This window comes from Culex quinquefasciatus, chromosome 3 (genome assembly GCF_015732765.1).
Source record: "Culex quinquefasciatus strain JHB chromosome 3, VPISU_Cqui_1.0_pri_paternal, whole genome shotgun sequence".
Classification (NCBI taxonomy): domain Eukaryota; kingdom Metazoa; phylum Arthropoda; class Insecta; order Diptera; family Culicidae; genus Culex; species Culex quinquefasciatus.
In genome coordinates, this window is record NC_051863.1 from 119,975,536 (window position 1) to 119,997,614 (window position 22,079).

Genomic DNA, 22,079 nt, shown 5'->3' on the forward strand with positions numbered 1-22,079 from the left:
TTGGACCGATTTTGAAGGGGAGGGGTGACATAAACTTTGAAAAATATTTGTAACGGCCATATTTGATGAATAAAATAGATAAACCAAAAAACGAGAAGATGCCCTAGAAAACCATAGATCTTGGTGGTCTCTTTGTCAAGATTTCTACTCAAAACTAAACATTCGAGTAATTGAATGGCATCCATACTGAAATCTAGGATGCTGGAAAAATTGCTATTGATTTTAAGATTGAGTTTATTTCTGAAAGACTAATGCTGATATTTTATTTGGAGAAAACATTTTGTGAACTCTTCTCTACATTCTGATTTGAAAGATCTATAAGGTCTATAAACGCTAACGTTTAATCGGACAAAATGATTATTTTTTTCCGAAATTTCTCAAATATTCAAAAGATTTTTGGTAATATTTGACAATTGTACAATGAAAAGTTTACTCCATTTTATATATAATTTCATTTACTTTTGGGATTAATTTTTACAAGCATTGAAATTTTTGAAATTGCACTTTTAATTCTCAAAACAAATTTAATACTACATTTTTTGGAAATTCAATAACTTATATTTATAACAAAAATCATTCCATCTTGAACCGGTTCTTTCAAAAGACCGGAGTTTGAAAAAGAACCGCGGTTCTTTTTTTGTGAGCCATGGCTCGTTCGCTCTTTTCAGTGAACCGGCTCTTTGAGCGGTTCGCTCTTTTTTTGCCCACCTCTATTATAATCGGTCTTTTTGAATTAAATTTATCTGTTGAACATTGCATTTTTCTTCTCATCCTGATTCTTTGATAATAAATCAAGTATATCTTCAAAATTTTCAAATATTATTCTTGATCATAACGTTTAATTTTCCAAAGACAAAATGTTTTTTGAATGAACATGTGGTTAAACTATGAAGTTCTTAAGTTTTTAGCACTGAAATTTCGATATACTCTTTGATATTTTAATGCAGAAATTATGAAATGATAGTTTTTTTATCATTCATTTACAATACTGAACATAAGGAAGTTTGCTTGCAGTCTTCGCGAGTTTTCTTATCTTGACGAATGTTTTTTTTTATGTTTTCAATTTTCAAACTAATCCGCTGAATGCTTTTGAAGTTTTTTTTTGACTCTTTCAAAGAATAAACGCGATTTTCTTCAAAATTCGAGAAAACGATCTCATTTTTTTTCATTCGTTACATATGCACGGCGTGTTTTCTGGGCAACCTTAAGGAGAAAAAATAGTCATCACTACTTTCAAAAGTGTCTTATAGGAAATTTTCTCAGCTTTCCAATGCTTCTAAGAGCGAAATGTTTCATCGGGAAATTTCTGAGATATCTCTATTTTAAGTTTTTTCTTTTAAAATCATTGATCATTTATTGGAAACTTTTAAATAACAGTCCAGGAAACTTGTCAAATGATGTGTTTCATGTGTATTTTACTGACCAAAATGTGCAAAATAAGACAAGAAACAACTTTGTAGAAGGTTGCAAACCGCTAAACATTTTGAAAATTAAGTTTTACCCGAATTTTTGAATATGTGGGATTTATTCAAATAATAAAATAATAAAACCGTATTGAAATACTATTTTTACAAGAACCAATGACATAATTGTTGTGTACAAATAACACCGGTCTGCTCTGATTCAGCTTGGAATTAGCTGATACAGCCGAAATTTCTACAGATTTGAGATTGCTAGGGTATTACAAGATTTTTATGAATAAATATCATATTTCCTTAATCAAACACTAACTAGTTGCATGGATACAAAACATGTTTTATACTCAAAATTATACTGCAAATTACGGTTGCTAGCTTTAGGAGAAATACTTTTCATTAGTATGAAATGATTGTTTCTGTTTTTTTGTATTAAATGATCAAGGAATTAGCAATATTTTAGAAGTTTATAAGACTCTCATCTTCAATCTCATCTTTAAAAAATATATATGTCTTGATTTTTGTTAAAATAGTTTGAAAAGAAAGTTTCTGTTAGATTTTTTTTTGTTAAAATACTATTTAATTTTTGTTAAAACAAAAATAAATGTTTGTGACGTTGTTTTCAGAATTCTGAATTGGAAGACTTGAATTTTATTGCTACTTTTAAGTGCATTTTCTACAGAAAACATTTTATAAATTTTATCTTTATTTTATACTCATGAAAATATGACTTTTGAAGCTTACTACAGTAATATGTAGTACATTTTCGATTTCAAATCATATTTGTATTTATGTTCCTGGTTAATGTTTGCTTAAGAAAATATCAAATTTGTTCATTTAAATTCAATAATACCATTAACAATCCCAAACCTGCCAAAGTTTCGGTTGAACAAGCTAAATCAGAGTATACACGTGATATTTGTACACAAAAAATATGTAATTATCAAATAATTCTTGTAAAAAATACATTTTTACACTGTTTTATGATTTTAATTTCTGAATAAATCTCATATATTCAAAAACTTAGACAAAACATAATTTTCAAAATGTTTAGCGGTTTGCAAACTTCTACAAAGTTGTTTCTTGTCTTACTCATCAAAATGTGCAAACATTTTGATGAGTAAATGACTCATGAAACACATCATTTGATAAGTTTTCTGAACTGTTAGTTTAAAGGTTCCAATAAATAATAAAGGAATTTTAAACCAAAAAACTTAAAATAGAGATATCTCAGAAATTTCCCGATGAAACATTTCGCTCTTAGAAGCATTGGAAAGCTGAGAAAATTTCCTATAAGACACTTTTGAAAGTAGTGATGACTATTTTTTCTCCTTAAGGTTGTTCTAGAAAACACGCCGTGATATGAACAAAACCTTCAGAATAATTAATCATTCAAAGAACCATTCAAATGATTTTGTATATCTTGTAAATTTCAAAGCGCTAAGACCCAACCTTACTTCTAGACTAAAAATTGTACGAAATAAATTTAAATTTTCAATCTTCTTTTCATACATTTTTTAAATTCGTCACATATCAACGAAAACTAAGCAAATCAAACATTCAAAAAAACATTTAAATGTGAAGTCTTTGAAAATTTTTTCAACAATTATCTTTTTAAGAAAACTTTTTAGTGAAATCACGTAAACTCTTTAACCCACTAAGATCCAAAACCGCTTCTAGATTGATTTTGACCTAAAAAAACAATTTTCAAAACAATTTTGAATCTTCCTAAAGAATTGGAAAGCAAAACTCTTGGATCTCGATTCGATGAACAGATTTTAGGGTCGACTTAGGCCTAGTTCATAAATAATTTCCCCTTCTTTTATGTCAAAATAAGCATGCAGGAATATTTGTTAGGTCCCGAACGATATTTTAAGTCAATTAGTTGCAACTCAATAGTAAATAATTCCATTTAACGGTTACAAATGTGAAAAACACGCATAAATCCAAAAAGCGGCTGGAAAAATATGTAAAACACCAAATATGCAAAACATAATAATTTCAAGGACTAGAAAAGACTTGACACTAGCTGTAATGACAATGCTGTTGCAAATAGTTTTTGTCACCCCTTTCCAATCAAATCGGCTGTAAAAATCAGGAGACAAAAACATACCTTTTGAAAAAAAAAAACGAAAATTTACGTGAGCAACTCTCTACGAAATCGGCCGATTTCGACAATTTTTATTTTTTGTATTTTTTTATTTGACTCAAACTTTGTGGGGGCCTTCCCTATGACCAAATATGCTATTTTGTGTCATTGGTTCACCCATACAAGTCTCCATACAATTTTGGCAGCTGTCCATACAAAAATGGTATGTAAATATTCAAACAGCTGTAACTTTTGAGTGAATTTTCTGATCAATTTGGTGTCTTCGGCAAAGTTGTAGGTATTGTTGAGGACTATTGAGAAAAAATAGGTACACGGAAAAAAATTGAGGATTTTTTATCAACTTTTTCACTAAAACTCAATTTCCCAAAATACGTATTTTTTGATTTTCGAGATTTTTTGATATGTTTTAGGGGACAAAAATCCGCAACTTTTGAGCCATAGAGAAACATGGTCAAAAAATCTGCCGCCGAGTTATGAATTTTTGAAAAAATAGTGATTTTTGAAAAAAATCGAAGTTTCATGCAAAAACAAGTTTGACATTATTTTTTAATGCAAAATTGAATTTACAATCGAAAAGTACTCTACATATTTTTTGATAAAGGGCTCCGTTTTCTAGATATAGCCACCGAAAGTTTGATTTTAGCGAAATATTTGCAGTTTTTCAATTTTTAAAAATAGTGACCATGAGCGACCACTTCTAATGTCTCTTAGACAATTTTATAGCAAATTTTCTGAACTTTTCAAAAAATATATTTTTAGAAATGGTCACTCATGGTCACTATTTTTAAAAATTGAAAAACTGCAAATATTTTGCTAAAATCAAACTTTCGGTGGCATAGCCATCTAGAATCTAGAAAACGGAGCCCTTTATCAAAAAATATGTCAAGTACTTTTCGATTGCAAATTCAATTTTGCATTAAAAAATAATGTCAAACTTGTTTTTGCATGAAACTTCGATTTTTTCCAAAAATCACTATTTTTTTCAAAAATTCATAACTCGGCGGCAGATTTTTTGACCATGTTTCTCTATGGCTCAAAAGTTGCGGAATGTTGTCCCCTAAAACATATAAAAAAATCTCGAAAATCAAAAAATACGTATTTCGGGAAATTGAGCTTTAGTAAAAAAAAAGTTGATAAAAAAAATCCTCAAATTTTTTTTTCCGTGTACCTATTTTTTTCTCAAAAGTCCTCAACAATACCTACAACTTTGCCGAAGACACCAAATTGATCAAAAAATTCACTCAAAAGTTACAGCTGTTTGAATATTTACATACCATTTTTGTATGGACAGCTGCCAAAATTGTATGGAGACTTGTATGGGTGAACCAATGACACAAAATAGCATATTTGAGTATAGGGAAGGCCCCCACAAAGTTTGAGCCAAATCAAAAAATACAAATAAAATCCATTTCCGGTTTTGGTAGAGAATTGCTCACGTGCAATCAGCAGAAATCATTCAAAATTTATTTGAATTTTAGTAAATTTCGAATAAACAGTTCAACAAAAATCAAATCATTTTTTGAAAACATTGTTTGTAAATGCATTTGCAACAACTTTTCCACTGAAATCTTGTTATTTCAATTTTTTAAATTTTATTTTGTTGCCGGAGCCTGTGGTGAAGGGGTAAGCGTGGTTGCCTCTCACCCAGTCGGCCTGGGTTCGATACCAGAAGGTCCCGGTGGCATTTTTGAGACGAAATTTGTCTGATCACGCCTTCCGTCGGACGGGAAAGTAAATGTTGGCCCGGGTCTAACCTAGAGGTTAGGTCGTAAGCTCAGTCCAGGTGTAGGAGTCGTCTTCCTGTGTCCTGCCTCGGTGAAGTTGCTGGTAGGCACTTGGACTCACAATCCAAAGGTCGTCAGTTCGAATCCCTGGGTCGATGGAAGCTTAGATGTAAAAAGAGATTTGCGATTGCCTCAACAATCAAAACTTTCGGACACCTAGTTTCGAGTAGGAATCTCGCAATCGAGAACGCCAAGGCAATGCTGTAGAGCGAATAATTTGATTTTTTTTATTTGATTAGAATTTGTTGCCCACTCGTAGATTTTGGCCAGGATCGAAGGACATAACTGGAGTTTTTTTTGAAAAGGTCCAATAAACCAAATTTTTAGTTTTTGCTTTTGGGTGTTTTTAGAACCGCCTTGAGTCAGGGGTATTAAAAAACACCCAAAAATCAAAAACTGAAAATTTGGTTTATTGGTCCTTTTCAAAAAATACTTCAGATAATTTTTTTTTAAATTTGCATTGGCTTGAGGACAAGATAATTAATTCATATGAAAGTATTTAAAAAAGTATGAATGAATACATAAAAAAAATCAAATTAACTGCCTTTACACTGCGAAAATTCAAATAAAAACAAATGAATGCAACAATTTGTGGTTTTGCTTACTTTACAACATTGCATTGTATTACATTAGAAAGCCATAAATAATCTTGCATTTTAATAAAATGTTTGTTTTTTTTTATTAAAAATGCTTCACTTGGGTAGAAAATTAATTTTTTGCAGTTCCATCCAACTACTTACTTTTCCTGTCATTCTCGAACGACCAAACAGCCTACTTTGCTCTACCAAAAATAACAGAATCAAATAGTTACCCTTTTCAAAACAAATGGTGAAAAGGTCTACTTTTCAGCACTGCAATGAATGCTAAAAAGTTGACCTTTTCAACACTTGTTTGGAAAGTAATACTTTTCAATGTGCTCGTGCTGAAAAAATCCTCTTTTTGCAACTTGCTGCATAAACTACTTTCACTACTCGGGAAAACTACGTTTTGCCTTCCTCACTGAGGTAAGGCTATAATCCTGCTCTAAAAATGAACTTTGTATAAAAACGTCGTAGACCCAACTTCATGTATACATATCGACTCAGAATCAAAAACTGAACAAATGTCTGTGTGTATGTGTGTGTGTATGTATGTATGTGACCAACAAACTAGCTCATGTTTCTCGGCACTGGCTGAACCGATTTGACCCGAACCTGTTGCATTCGACTTGGTTTAGGGTCCCATAGATCGAGTTTTATACAGATTGAAGTTTCGATAAGTAGTTCAACAGTTATGTATAAAAATGTGTTTTCACATATATCCAGATCTCAATTAAATGTATGTAAACTAAATCCGGGTCCATCATCCGACCCATCGTCAGTTAGGTTATCAAAAGACCTTTCCAACGAGCCTAAAACATTGAAGATCTGGCAACCCTGTCTCGAGATATGTCCACTTAAGTGATATTGACGTACTTTTTGGATGCCGGATCTCACTTAAATGTATGTAAACTATGTCCGGATCCATCATCCGACCCATCGTTGGTTAGATTATCAAAAAACCTTTCCAACGAGTCCAAAACATTGAAGATCTGGCAACCCTGTCTCGAGATATGGCCACTTAAGTGATATTGATGTACTTTTTGGAAGCCGGATCTCACTTAAATGTATGTAAACTATGTCCGGGTCCATCATCCGACCCATCGTTGGTTAGATTATCAAAAGACCTTTCCAACGATTCAAAAACATTGATGATCTGGCAACCTTGTTTCGAGGTATGGCCATTTAAGTGATATTACTATTTATTTTTTTTCCGGATCTAAAAAATAGATGAAATTTTTGTACAATTCCATCATATCAGCCATTGTTGGTAACAAGTGAGGAAGGCTCCAACCACATAGGTGGATTAAGTTAGTTTTGTTTTATAAAAACACCCTTGCAAGAAAAGTAATTTATTTATAATACTTATTTTTTTACAAACAAGGTCAAGCATGAAATAATGGCATTAAAAATAGCGGTCTTGTCTAACTCTAGAACCGTCAGTGAGGGTGACTATAGGTCAAAAATCATGCACCTCTCGTAGTTTCATAATAACAAAACCAATTTAAGTAACATCGAAAATCTTTTAACGTAGAATTGTTCTTAGATAGTTCACTAACATTTTCCTAAAATATGGTGGAAGTTTATGAACTCTACCTTAAATGCCAACCGTTTGAAAACTGACCCAAGAGATGGTGACATTGGGTCAAATGAAACTAACATGATATGGTGAAAACAAGTCATCCCACTTGTTCGAAGGAATCGTACTGAGACGCTACAATGTTTGAAGTAGAGATTTTCAAGCATTTGGGTACTTTTCGAGCAAATCCAACAAAAAAAAAAAAAAAGATTTTTCGAGAGGGCATTTTTGGCCAAAAACGTACCTCAATTTTACACAGCTTGCCAAAATGGCAAGATTTGTTCTAGGAACGAGATTTTTTCAGCTAAGTCATCTTAAGATGTCCCCTACTCAACCCTTTTTTTTCGCAAATGTTTATCATGAGTCCACACTGGAGTACTTGTAAACTACTTGATAGCGTGTTTGTTTTGTATTGTTACCATGTAGTGTAACATCCGGTGCAACTTATTATCAAATAGTTGTTAGAATTTGCGAGGCATTGGACATGACATGGTACAAATACAGTTAAAAAATTTTTCAGTAATTAATATAAATTTTATTCCATATTTTAAAAAGCTGCAAACTCGCTTCACAGCAAAATCATAACCTAAACCCGATAAAACTGTTTCAAACGAAGAAACCCATAACGGCGGTTCCACCCAGCAGCAACTGTCATTTCACGGTTCATATGGCGATACCACCTTAGCTTAGAACGAGCCACTTTCGGAGCCGAACAAAATAAGACCTTCTTCGCGGGCACCGTACTGTGTGCCGCCTTTACGCGTGCACAAAAAGAGGCATTTAATTACCACATTAATCGACCTTAATGAGAGTGTTGCATTACCTGTTGCTGTTACCGCGAACCTTACTTTATGTGTCTGGGTGAACAGCAACGGTGCATCTACTAGAAGTTTTGAGGTTAGTCGCTGGCGTATTTGCGGTCAAAATGGGGGTTTTTGGAGGTAAATTTAGATTTGCTGGATGAAATGCTGAATTTTCTTTTAAAAATGTTAATGTATTTGATAGATTTGATTCAAAAAAGACTTCAAACGAAATTATGCCCACGATTTTCAAAATGTTAGAAAGATTACCTCACACGTAGCCCATGCCGTGAATGGGTGGAATAACACTTAATTAGATTAGACAATCGGAAGTCATGCCCATCGTTGCTGGTGGTGGTGACGTGAAGTCACTTTCGATGAACTTGAAAACGCGCGCGTTGCACGTAAGCATGTCTTAACCGTTTCTGTAATTCTAAGTTCCCAACAAATTCGGTGGTTTTATGCTGACGTCACTGTATGACTGTGTCAATACACACCTTGAGTATTCTTACTTGTGTGTAGTTTAGTGAAAGCAGAAAATCTTGACCAGTTTACAACCCAGCAAAAAAAGATACGTGCGAAGTTGTGGAGGCCATATTGCACAGCGCCGCCGGTTTAAATTTAGACCCTTCAGTTTGGGGGTGGTGTGGCGGCGAGACGACACACTGACTGCAACGCGAGAGGCTACCCTTAAGGTGGGAACAGAATGCGTACGTTAAGTGACGTCAGAATGAACTTATTTTGATATAGTTAAAATCTTGCCTTTGCCTTTTTTATCACTTTGCAAAACACATTCTTTGAAGTTTGAAGCTTATAGGACCTCTAAAAAACTCTAGAATTGTACCTTTTTTGCAAGCCGACAGGTTCATTACGTTGAAACCTTAACGTACTGTTAGGAAAAGATAAAAATTTTGCACGTCGAGGTTGAGAGCGAGATTTTGCGTCATCACCTTCGAGTACGTCCAAATTGTGACTAAAAGTTGTTTTCTATGGACAAGTGCATATTTTGAGATGCTGCGCATAAATACATCGAATTATTGTTTTTGCAATTCCGTCGTGAAACAACTTACTTTTCCTGTCATTCTTGAACGATGAAAAAGCCTACTTTTCTGTACCAAAAATAACAGAATCGAATAGAAAAACTTTTCAAAATAAATGCTGAAAAGTTGTACTTTTCAGCACTGAAATGGATGCTGAAAAGTTGAACTTTTCAGCACTTGTTTCGAAAAGTAATACTTTTCAACATTATTTTGTTTTAAACGGTTAATTGACAAAATACATGAGCATTTGACTTATAAGTCTTCTCAAAGGGTGTTTTTAGGAATTGCAAAAAATGTTGTATGGAACTCGTTGCAAAAATTGATTTTTTCAGCACTTGTCATATTTATCCAACTCGGTGAACCTCGTTGGATAAATGTATGACTCGTGCTGAAAAAATCTTCTTTTTGCAACTTGTTGCATAAACTACTATTTCGAAATCGCTGACATTTTGATAAAGTTTGTCAGGAAATGAATATCTATCTGCAACAAATTATTCTTCTTTCGGCATTGTGACTCTTTTAGATATTTGATTTCTAGGGCATTTCAAAATACGGCTGCGTTATGCATGCGTCGTTATATCTCCGGAGTCATCATTTCAAATTTCAGTTAATTAGGTCCATGCAGTCCTGCGATAAGCGTAGTACCCGTAAACTAATATCGTGTTTCCAGAAAAAAAACACGTGTTGTAAATTTGACAGTTGTGTTTGATCTAATATACTGCCCATTAGGGTGGTCCAAATCCGGGCTATCTCGGGACTACCCCCTTAAATCATAGATTGACCCGTCAAAATGTTTGGAGAAAAGCAACTGTTTCAGTTTTTTTACCTGTGGAGGGCGCATTTCTTTGTGGACCACCAATCAGTGAGGTACTCCTCGATATTAGCTCCTGAAAAGTGCAAAAAATGCCTCATGGCAAGACAAAGAGGCGGTCCTCACTAGCAGGATCGGCAGATTTGAAGAAGCTAAGGAATGCCGAAGTGCAATAAAGCCAGGCAGTTTGAGCAAGGACGCTCAAAATTCGTCTGGAAACCAGTTCGCTTCCCTTCCTGTGGACGTAAGCAAGAAGGAAGAATTTGAACGATCACAAAAATCTGTATATACAGATTTTTCTAAAATGATTTGATTTGAAAATTTCAAAAAATAGTAATTGAATTATGCTTTAATATGATTAAAAAGCTTAAATCTACTGTTAAAAAATCAAAAAAATATTCTGTGGCTTCGAATTTGACATGATACAGATAAAATACAGATTTATTCTTATGAAAATACAGATTTCCCATAAAATAATCATTTTTGTGAAAACATCGTCATCGGATTCGGTGCTAAAATGGCTGACCGGGTTTATCAAAACTGGTGCTTTACGAGCTTCCATTCGCTTATGTGCTGATGGACTCAAAATTCTGCTACCTAGCAGAAAGGATTACAACTATGTTCGGAATTTCCTGAACAACACAAAGATTGAATACTACAGCCATGACGATCCAGGTAAACGCCCCATGAAACAGGTCCTCCGAGGCCTGTTCGACATGGATGTGAATGTGTTGAAAGAAGAGCTCAAATCTCTGAAGTTGAACGTGATCGAAGTTTTCAAGATGACGAGACACAACAAAGACATCAAGTATCGTGATCAACTGTACCTGGTTCATCTCGAGAAAGGATCGACAACGCCGTCTGAGCTGAAAGCAGTTCGGACAATTTTCAACATCATCGTGACTTAAGAACGTTATCGTCCAAAGCACCGTGACGTGACGCAATATTCGAACTGTTTGCAGTTTGGACATAGTGGAAAAAAAAATGTTTCATCAAGAGTCGTTGTTGCGGGGTTAGCACAAAACTCAAGCTTGCGAAACAAAATCAACGAGAACATCGAAGCCAAATGCTTCAATTGCGGTGGCGATCATTCGACAAAGAATCGAAGCTGCCCAAAACGTGCTGAGTTTGTAAAAAATCGGCAGCAAGCGACGACGAGGCACCAACCAAATCGTCGCAAAACACCACCAGCATTCACGGACGTGGATTTTCCTGCTTTGGCGTCACCAGGAGCGGGATCTGCTCGAGTGGTTCCAAATCTGCATCCATTGTGGTTGAATCAGCGGCATAAAGTTGCAGAGAATACAACACCTCCTGGCTTCAGTCAGCAACCGAGGGAATGAAGGCAGTAGTGACCTGTTTTCACCACAAGAACTTCTGAACATTTTCATCGAGATGACAACAAAACTGCGTGGGAGCAAAACTTGCCAGGAACAAGTAAAAACCCTTGGAGCATTCATCTTAAAATACAGTTCATAGTTTACTCGTTCTAGTGATTTTGAATACAACTTAGAATGTAAATGAAATGTTATTATTATAAGAATGTTTAATAAAGACATATTTAATTAAAAAAAAAAAACTGTGGAGGGCGCAATAGTCGTCCAATCTTTTCAGATGTCTGCGCAAAACGGGTCCTTTTCGGAAGCTAATATAACATTTCAAGACCTGTACAACCCGCTTGGACATTTTGAACTAATTTGGTAACACCAGTTAAAGACACAGTAAAAAGTGTACACAGAATGCCAATAAAAACTAAAATAAGCCGAAATCAATATTTGTAGCGACTAGATCATTATATCAAAGTGTTTGTGAAAAAACTCGACTTGGGTCAGAATCGAGGGACATAAACATAAAAAAATACAGAGCTTGAAACCACGTGTTCGAAAATTGCCAAATGTTGAAACGTCACATAGGTTTGACAGCTGGTTTTGATGGTTAAGTGCTTTTTAATTCGAATATGTTCAAATTAGCGAGTATTCGAATTAGCGAATCCGCTCTGTACTAGTATCGGCCTTATTGACCTTAAAAAATGTTTTAAAACAAACCAACTGTTTTTCGATTAATCAACTATAGCCCTGTGTGACCCAATAGAATGAGCTGTCTAGCAAGATACTTTCTGTTCAACGAAGTTTTAAGGAAGTATTAGACTACGACAAACAAACAAACAAACACGCAAACAAACTTTTTGACAGTTTGCCTGTTCTGTTTGTTTGCAGAAACGTCAGCCTGCATACATTTGGCTTTGTTTACGAGTTTGCCTCAAACAAGTGAGAGAGTTTGGCAGGTTGTCAAACACAAAAATGTGTGAGTTTGTTTATTTTATTTGCTACAGTCTAATAGCTCCTTTATTGTACTAAGAAAAATAAGCGCTATTGTTGTATGAAATAAAATGCACAATCTATACTCGATTTGAGGACACAATTTTCCACGATGGGACTCATATTTTAACATTTCGAGCCGAACATTTCATCAGGCCATAAAAGCAAAAACCGCGATTCGATTCGCCTTTGAAGAAAATGGCAACCTCTACAAGGCTCTTCCGTGGCGATAAGATCTTGAAATTTGAGGTTACGTTGAAAATCGCCAACTAACCAGTATTTTTATGATAAATTTCAAACAGCCAAAAGATAAACACAACTACAAGAATTTAAGTCATTGTTTGACTGGCAAAAAACGTTCATGTTATTAAGCATATATTTTAACAATGATGCTATGAGACGCGGGTTCGATTCCCGCCTTATCCACTGAGCTTCTATCGGATGGTGAAGTAAAACGTCGGTCCCGGTTTCTCCTGTCTCGTCAGAGGCGCTGGAGCAGAAATCCCACGTTAGAGGAAGGCCATGCCCCGGGGGGCGTAGTGCCAATAGTTTCGTTTTTTTTTTTAACAAACATACCCCTATCATCTTTTTTCAGATGGCGAAACTGGGTAATACGAGGAATTTTCACATGGATCATGATCAGTGGATTCTGTCTCATCATTTACGGAGGTCCACTTGCGCTGATGATCACGGTAAGTAGAAGCTGAGTTTGATTTATATCTGTCAATGTGCGTCCAGGGTATCGTGGAAGGGAAATAACAATGATTTTGTTTTAAATGCAATAGACTTGTAAGGGCTGATGAACAAATAGAAAGTGAGACATCACTGTCAGTGTTAACAATAGTGTATATTATAATCTATTCATCTGAGAACGAACGGTAATTAAATCTTTATAACATATAATATTTTTTTCCTATTCATACACATATGGACAATAAACCTTACAAATAAAGTCGATTTCTCATAGAAAGTATCATTATACAGATTGGTTAAGGCATCTTTGTTAAGGCATTTTCGAGTTTCGCAACGAAAGTGTTAATAACTTAATATTCCTTTACATCCTGAATATCAAATCTAATGTTTCATGCCACGCACGTGCAGATCTTGTCGTCCATTTCTGCGCTGCCATCTGAGGCAATAGGGCACAATCTTATTTGTAAGCGGCATCTTTCAAATGATTGTCCAGTTGTTTCGCGCACTTGGAGCAGTTCTCGAAGCTGTTTCTACAAAAGATAGATTGAGAATATGTTTGTTTGCCATCTAAACAAGTCTTATCAATTCTCACCTTATCACGCTGGTTAACACCTTGTTTCGGTTGATCTCGCTGGCCAGCTTGGCTTGGAGGGCCGCAACGAGCTCGTCTTTGGTTTGGAGCTGTTGCTTCAGATGGGAAATGGTCTCTTCCTGAGCTTCGAATATTATCTGGAAAGGGAATTCAAGGTTATTTGCTTCAAGTATCTGGACCAACCCTCCTCCCTACTCACCCTAGATTCCTCCATGCTCTCGGAGTACGCCGGCGGCTCGTCCAGGCAGAAAAACTCCCGCACGGCCGGGGTGGTCCGCATGGCGTCATCCTCCAGGATGGTGTTGATGAACGTCTGCAGGCCCTGTATCCGGTTGTCGATGAAACCGCTGCTGAAGTTGTCGCCGAACCACTTTTTGCGCGGCAGCACCAGCATGCAGTGCGGGAACTGAACCCGGAGGCGGTTTTGGAGCCGCACAAAGTCGGTGTAGCGACGGAGCACCAGCCAGCAGGTGTGCGAGATGGCGTTTTCGATGCGCAGCTTGAAGATCTGCGAAGGTGGAAAGTGGGGAATGTTATTGGTGGGTGATGTGGACCGTTTTATGACGCTTCAATAGCTACGCAATGAATTGCCGCCGATTTGACGGTCATTTGAATGGTTTTTAACAAATATAAAACAAATTACCAGAAATAAATACATGTGTGGATCTTTGTGTTTTTTTTCCTACATCTTGTTTGATATCTAGACCAAAAAGTCTTAAGATTTTTTTGATTTAAATTTGCGATGGATCAACTATGGTCCCCTTTTGAACGAACTGCCAATAAGTAACTCACTGTAGAGAAAGGCCACGAAGCATATTGTTAATATTCAACCCCATTTCAAAACTTTTGTGATTGGAGAAAGTAACATTTCACTAAGGAATTTAAGCATTATTTTAGTGTTTATCAATGATTTATTACCAAATCGCGATATTTTTAGCTAAAAATAACAAAAAAAATCGTCAATACCGATCATAAGCTTAGACGATCTAGTGGTAATCCCTTATCAACAGCAGCATGTCGACGTCGTCGTGCTATCTTGTCGCACCCGCCATTTTGACGTTCCGAGAAAACGCGTTTTAATGTTTGACCTTGAATATTCAAAAACGAGAGCACGCAATGTAAACAATAACAAACACGTTTTGTTTGGCTCACCATTCTGTGCATTGTCCCAAAGTTTGGTTAAAGTTGGTTACTGGAGTCCCGAGTTATAATTACAAATGTTTACGGTAGTCTAGCTTGTACGTGCGACAAACGCATCCTGACTTTCCTGGCCTGAAATCCCTGGCCTGAAATCCATTTGGCCTTTTGTCGCATTTACATCAATTTTCATGGAGTGACAAGATAGCACGACAAGATTGAAACTACTTTCATATGTAAAGTGACAAAAATGCACGGAGTTTTTTCGGTTTTTGTTGAATATCTCAGGATTGAAATCGAATTTTGGGGATATGTGAAGGTCAAAAGGTGAGGCATTGTGAGCTGCACAAAATGGCGTTCTCAACTCAATTTGGCCCAAAATGCTCGTACGACAAGTTAGCACGATGGCGACGATGTATGAATGCGCTGAAAAGATCAAGCACCAAGGTCGTCAAAACTAGAATAGGTGCGAAACGGGTAATAGTCATTGGCCACCAACGGCGCCCGCCATGTCTCAAAATTTGCCATGCGCAAAGCGAACTGTCAAACTTTTTTAGCGTTTTGCCTTCCTTACTGCGGTAAGGCTATCGAGAAATTAAAAGTGAGAGTTTGTGCACATAGAGTTAAACTTTTTGTGAAGTTGATGTGAAGATTACCGAAGCAATTTGAAAAGTTTAACTCCATGTTGCACGCACACACACTCACTTTTAATTTCTCGATAATCCTGCTCTAAATACTGAACTTTTCATATAAAGCTCTTAGATTCATCTTCATGTATACCTATCGACTCAGAATCGAAAACTGAACAAATGTCTGTATGTCTGTATTAGGGTGTTTCAGCCAAACAAAAAAGTTCTCAGAATCAGGCAAACCGAGGTTCCCCTAGTAGAGGATACCCATAGGGACTCTCATGCCAAATATCAGCCCATTTGGTTGAGAATTGGCCTGTCCCCAGCGGTTCAAAGTTTACATGTAAATTACTATGGGATTTTTATGCTTTTCGTTCAATCGTCCCTACAGGTCTGGGGACAACATGGATTCACTCGGAATAAAGACAGGTGTTTAGGGGATGGTCCAATGAACACATTCCAGAAGGAATTAGGCTTGTCCATTCTGTCCCCAAGGTGCGCATTGGATCGACGTCCGGTGTCTCCAGAATCATCGATTCACCCTTCAAATGTACGCATTGTCCTTAGTATGCTATGACGGCTAGCTGAAAATTACGACGCTCCATGTCAGACAGTGAACACGTGGCAGAGCATCTACTCGAGTTTTGGCTCAGAAACATCCTTTAAAGTACTAAAATTATATTCTAAATAAAGTAAAATGATGATTTTGTGTTAATAATGCAATCGATGCCTCTCCACGTGTTCACCGTCTCATATGGGGCGTCGTGGTTTCCACCTAGCCGTCATAGCATACTAAGGAAATGCGATGCTTTTGAAGTATGAATCGTTGGTTTTGGAGACACCGGACGTCGATCCAATGCACACCTTGGGGACAGAATGGACAAGCCTAATTCCTTCTGGAATGTGTTCATTGGACCATCCCCTACACACCTGTCTTTATTCCGAGTGAATCCATGTTGTCCCCAGACCTGTAGGGACGATTGAACGAAAAGCATAAAAATCCCATAGTAATTTACATGTAAACTTTGTACCGCTGGGGACAGGCCAATTCTCAACCAAATGGGCTGATATTTGGCATGAGAGTCCCTATGGGTATCCTAAACTAGGGGAACCTCGGTTTGCCTGATTCTGAGAACTTTTGGTTTTGGATGAAACACCCTAGTCTGTATGTATGTGTGTTACCAATTGTCACTGAGTTTTCTCAGCCATGACTGACCCATTTTGATCAAACTGGTCGCATTCGACTCGGTTTAGGGTCCCATACATCACTATTAATTTGTTTATAGTTTTGACAAGTAGTTCAAAAGTTATGTATAAAAATGTGTTTTTGCATATATTCGGATGTAAGATAAGAGCTGGAAACACAATCAAATATCATAATGTTATGTATCGTTTGATAGGTAATCAAAAGACCTGTCAAATGAGTATAAAACATAGAACATATAGCAACCCTGTCTCAAGTTATACGTACTTAAGTGATATCTATAATTTTTTTTTTGAAGCCGGATCTCACTTATCTGTACGAAAACTATACTCGGATCAATCATCCAACCTGTCGTTAGATATGTAATCGAAAACCCTTTCAAAAGAGTCCATAACATTGAAGATTTGGCAACCCTGTCTGAAGTTATAACAACTTAAGTACTTTTTTTAGGCCGGATATCACTTATTTGTACAAAAACTATGTCCGGATCAATCATGCGACCTATCATTGGATAGATATAGTAGTTGTTCGGTAACTGGGCTGAGAGTGTAGTTCAGTCACCGAATGTTGCTCGTTAACTGAGCTGAACAAAAAATAACGAGGGGACCACCGATGCATAATATTTTCCAGATGAAATATAAAAATAAAAGTTACTCAAATTTATTTACAATGCTTATTTTTCCTATTTCTTTATTTGTAATTTGAAATTAAACAAAAGTTTGAAAAAAGTTTTTTTTATTTATTGAATATGATTTTTGCATCCATTAACCCCTCGGTCATTTTGGTTTGTTTTGTTTTTTTGACGTTTGTCTGCTTTTTAACTGGACGTGCCCAGTTATCGAGCGCCCAGTTAAAAAACAGCCCAGTTACCGTACAACTACTGTTATCAAAAGACCTTTCCAACGAGTCTAAAAGATTGAGGATCTGGCAACCCTGTCTCAAGTTATACGTATTCCAGTGATATTTGTATACTTTTATGAAGCATCTTTTGCTTTTAGTGGATCCGTACCATGAACCAATTTTGACGTCAGGTGTTAAGTATTTTTTGACTTTATGTGTGACCATTTTTTGGTTAAAGGAGTGAGGAAGGCATCATCCACAAAGGTGTATTAAGTTAGATTTTCTTGAAATATCGAGTTGTTTACGGGAGTCGCAAAATCTCGAGATTGGACCAAATTGGCTGAAATTTGGTGAGAATAAGACATTCAAGACATATCCCGTGTATATGACGAAGCCCGATTTTAAAATTCTGTTGAAAAAAAAAAACGAAAATCAAAAACCTGACGTTTTTTTGTATTAAAAACTTAAAAATATTTTTATTTATTTGCAAAATGAACTTTTTGAAAATCGGCCTTGTCGTACACACAGGACCGATTTAACGAGCCTTCAACAAAATGTTGAGCTGTTTTGGCAAGCGTTTTGGTCAAAGCGGTTTTTAAAGCTGCTTACTTCAAATAGCTTTATCTCGGCAATGATACAACCAAATGTCTGCAAATTTATTTTGATAATAGTTGAAAATTAATATTTTATGCCCTTGAACACAGTTCTATATATTACAATTAGTTTGCTGACAAAGCTACTAGAAATTCAAATTAGGTTTTTGTGAAGATATGCGTTGAAATGATCGACTTTCTTGATAAGCAAAGTTACAAAATTCATATTTTATTATTTTATGAAACTAACACCGTAGATCTAGGATGGTGCTAAATTGGTATTAAAAAATGTTCCGGAGACATTATTTAGTTTTGTTGCAGCATAATCCCAGGAAAATCAATTGTTTACAAAAGTGACTAGGAAATAGCAGCTAATTAGAGCGCCTATATGGAGAGGCGAAATGTCACTCTCAGGGTTCCAATCGAACTGTCAAATCGGGGTTCCAATCGAGCAACAAGAACAAGGTTGGAATTAATTTAAAATAGTTTTGGCAAAAAAAACGAGACTTATAACAATTACAAGTATTGTAAAACTGTTGTTGATAATAATCTGGTAGTTTTTGTTAAGTTTGTGCTTGTTCGGTATAAGAAAAGGGCCAGCTCGAAAGAAAAACTACAAGTTTTTCTACCTTAAATTTGAATGACTTTGGGTGTTTGAAATTTCTCCCAGAACATTTCCTTTCCCTATGTAGGTCCCTACAGCTAACAAGTTACTTGCAAAACAATGTAGATATGCTAACAAACAGTGTATCTTGCTCGCTCCTTATGTACACCAATTGACGTAATTAGGAATAAACTGTTTGTTTATACTAAGTTTTTATCCCATTTACATTGTTTTGCTTGAGTTGTCTTAGGATAAATATTGGCAAATCAAATATTTTTCATATGTGTGAAAGCAAAAGTAAATTTAAATCTAATCTGATCCTAATCAAAAACCTAAACATCCTACATTGGTGTTCTTTCAAGTGGTTCATAACCCTTATGTTTTGGTCATTAAAACCAAATGGGTAGGTGCAAAATTTAAAAAAAAAAACGAGCAGAAAATCCCAATTAAGATGCTTTTGCCAACATTCACTTTTCGCCACACACGCGCGCTCCGACTCTCACAGGCAGATAAACAACAACAACAACAGCAAAGTGCGATCTTTCGTTTCTATCGCGTCTATTCCCGTCGATTTTCTCGCGCAATCAATGTTTCGTTATCACAAGACAACACACGCGCACGCAAGCAATACACTCACCGTAAACCGCGCTCTCTCTTCCATGACCTCGTACCCGATGATCGGGATGCGAACGGCCACGCCATTGTTGTTGATGCCGATCCCGGCCAGCTTGTCGGCGCCGCCCAGGTCCGACGTTCTGCGATTGCTTTCGTACATCCGGTTGCCGCCGCGTTGGCCGCTGCTGCTGGATTGACGCCGGAACGGTGCGGGCGGCTGGTGGGTACTCTTCACGGCCAGCGTCTTGAGACACACCTCGGATTTGGCCCCCAGGTACAGGTTGTTGGCGCTGCTGGCGAGGTCTGGCTGGTTGTTGGAGGCGACGGCCGAGGTCCGCCCGGATTGCCCGTGGAGATCACTTTCGGACTTGGTGAACCGTAGCGATGTGGCGTTGCTGGTGCTGCGTTTCTGCAAGCTCGGATAGGAAACAGAGCGTTTCGCGTGAGTCAGCGACGGCTGCACTGAGGAAGAAGGAATCGACGTCGAAGATGATAGGCTGGCCTGGCTGGCTGAATTTCTCCACTTTTCATTTTTGCTGTTGCTGCTAGACGACTGTCGATGCAGTTGTCCACCACCAACACTACTGATGCCGATCGTGCCAACGGGTGTCGTCCCGAAGCTGCTGCTGCGACTTTTGTTGATAAATAGTTGCTGCTGGTGCTGCTGCTGTTGCTTCTGCTGGGCCGACGATAATTTGTTCCTGTCCCGCTTCTGTATGGCCCGAAGTGACATCTTCGCTCCTTATCGCCCACGGGACGTGGTCGTCGTAGACCAACACCAAGAACCGCCGCTCGCGGCCGAGATTCTGACTCACAACAAAGGGGAACGACACCACCCAGAGGCGACGTGATATATTGGATCTGTAAGCAAAGACAGATCAGTATTGAGTGACACACATGAAAAGTAGTACTAATAGCGACACAGTACAAGGTACTTGTGGTGAAACCTTGAAGAGGTTGTCCAGCTGAGCCGTTCGTTCCTACTCTGTAAGCCAATTTGCGAGGAAACCACACACCAACTTTCTTTGTGTCGAACTCACACGACGACGACGACTTGGCGCACTAAACAAATTTGAGTATATTACAGATTAGACACACGAACGACTTGACTTGGCTGGTGGTGGGCGAAAGCAAACGCGATAGTTCGACTAGCTGATTCAACGCCAACCGCTCGTAGCTGGCAGACCTTCTTACATGACTTTCGAGTTTTGTTGGCTTGTTGCGGGAATGCGTTTCGTTTTGCGTTGTTGTTGTTGTTGCTGTTCCTACTCCTCCTCCGCCGTCGATAGCTCTGTGTAGCTGATGTGTGTTTGGGGCTCTCTGTAAGTAAATCGAATAAACAGAGGCTACCACACTGAGACTCGATGTGGAAGTAGATGAATGTTTTCGTTTTGTACTGCTGGTTCAGCAGTAGCGTGTGAGCGATGAATGAGCTATCAGCTCACCATTACCATTCAACTCGAAGAGTTGGTAGTGGTAAAGCACCTCTTGATGTTTACGGTACGGTTGTATAAGTCTCACAGCAGTCGGCGGTGCATGCAGTCTTGTTATTTTGCTTTAGGTTGTGTGTTTAAAGGGATTTATCAATTACACTCGTATCACAACACCACGTACATGAGGAATTCATTCAAACGCTCAACAGATGGTGCTGAATGAGGAGGGTCGTACGAATGAAGTCGACTAAATGAATGAATTATTAGAGTTGGGAGTGTGTTGCTTGCTGGAAATATTTCAATAGTAAGAAACGAGGAGACGCATGGTTGTTTCGTATATTTTCAAGTTTACCGGTTCCTAGAGAAGCTACACCAAATTTTCATCTTTTTAATCTCAATGGTAAATAACATTGACCAAATAAAGCTTGCTAGTCATTAAATGGGAGAGGTGTTTTCTTAAATCTGTTCCAATCGTTGTCCCTTCACGAAATGCAATGGCTTGCAAAAACGTAAACACAATGTTCGACTGTTATTTTTTTGAAAAAAAGGTCTTGTATGTTGGGGTATTCCCTATGTCTAAAGGACTTTTTTAAATAAAATTCTAGATTTTTTCCCGTTTTCTGAGATTTTCGTTTTTTTTAACTTCTTCCGAACCAATGCATAGTGTTTGGAATGGCAAAACAAAAAAAAATTGAATACTGCTTTATTTGACGTCCTAGCCAAATGGTGTCTTCGGTAGAGTTATGGTACAGTCATCCCACATATTCGGAACACCCACAAATTCGGAACACTTTTATGATAATTTGTCAATAGCATGCCAAAAGTAGCTTTTCTGTCGACCTTACTATTTTTAGAACCTCCATTTGGACATTATCTTGCTATTTCACTAGTAAAAGTAGGACTTTTTGAACAAAAAACTTCATTCCAAGACTATTTTGTCCAGAGCAGCAAAACACTGCCTCCAAATGGCCTGTTTCATAATTGTGGGATGTTATTGTGCCTCCCACATTTGTGGAACACCTGAATTTAACTGATATTTTCACAAAAAAAAAGTTATCAAACCATGTATAAAACATCACTAAGCTTGAGTTTCATTGGTTTCAGTGTGTGAAGTCATTATTTTGTAATAAATATGTACTCCTGGAGAGATCCAAAGTTTGTTTACATTCGTAAGAAAAAAGTGTTCCGAATTTGTGGATTTCAAGGGTCAAAGTAATTCTTCAAAAACTTCATATAAAAGTTAAAATTTGCAGATGTTTGATACAGCATTCGAAAGATCGCAAGAAAAGCTTTCAAATGAAGGT

General features: G+C 37.0%; 2 protein-coding genes across 3 annotated transcripts in view; one reads left to right on the forward strand and one right to left on the reverse strand.

Moving 5' to 3' along the window:
* Positions 1-22,079, forward strand: part of LOC6042325 (phosphatidate cytidylyltransferase, photoreceptor-specific) — a 44,376-nt gene that overhangs the window by 11,434 nt on the left and 10,863 nt on the right. The window contains exon 3 of the mRNA XM_038259886.1: positions 13,031-13,127. Within this exon, the coding sequence (XP_038115814.1) occupies positions 13,031-13,127 (97 nt within the window). The remainder of the gene's footprint in view (positions 1-13,030; positions 13,128-22,079) is intronic.
* Positions 13,262-20,688, reverse strand: LOC6042328. 2 transcript variants are annotated; one of them, XM_038259888.1, is made up of 5 exons: positions 20,537-20,688; positions 19,365-20,203; positions 13,920-14,228; positions 13,721-13,857; positions 13,262-13,658 (listed from the first exon to the last, which is right to left on the reverse strand). In XM_038259888.1, the coding sequence occupies exons 2-5, from the start codon at positions 20,073-20,075 to the stop codon at positions 13,586-13,588; spliced, it is 1,230 nt and encodes a 409-aa protein (XP_038115816.1). In that variant the 5' UTR covers positions 20,076-20,203; positions 20,537-20,688; the 3' UTR covers positions 13,262-13,585. The 2 variants fall into 2 exon arrangements, with proteins under 2 accessions (XP_038115816.1, XP_038115815.1); XM_038259887.1 differs by having other exon boundaries at positions 20,271-20,688.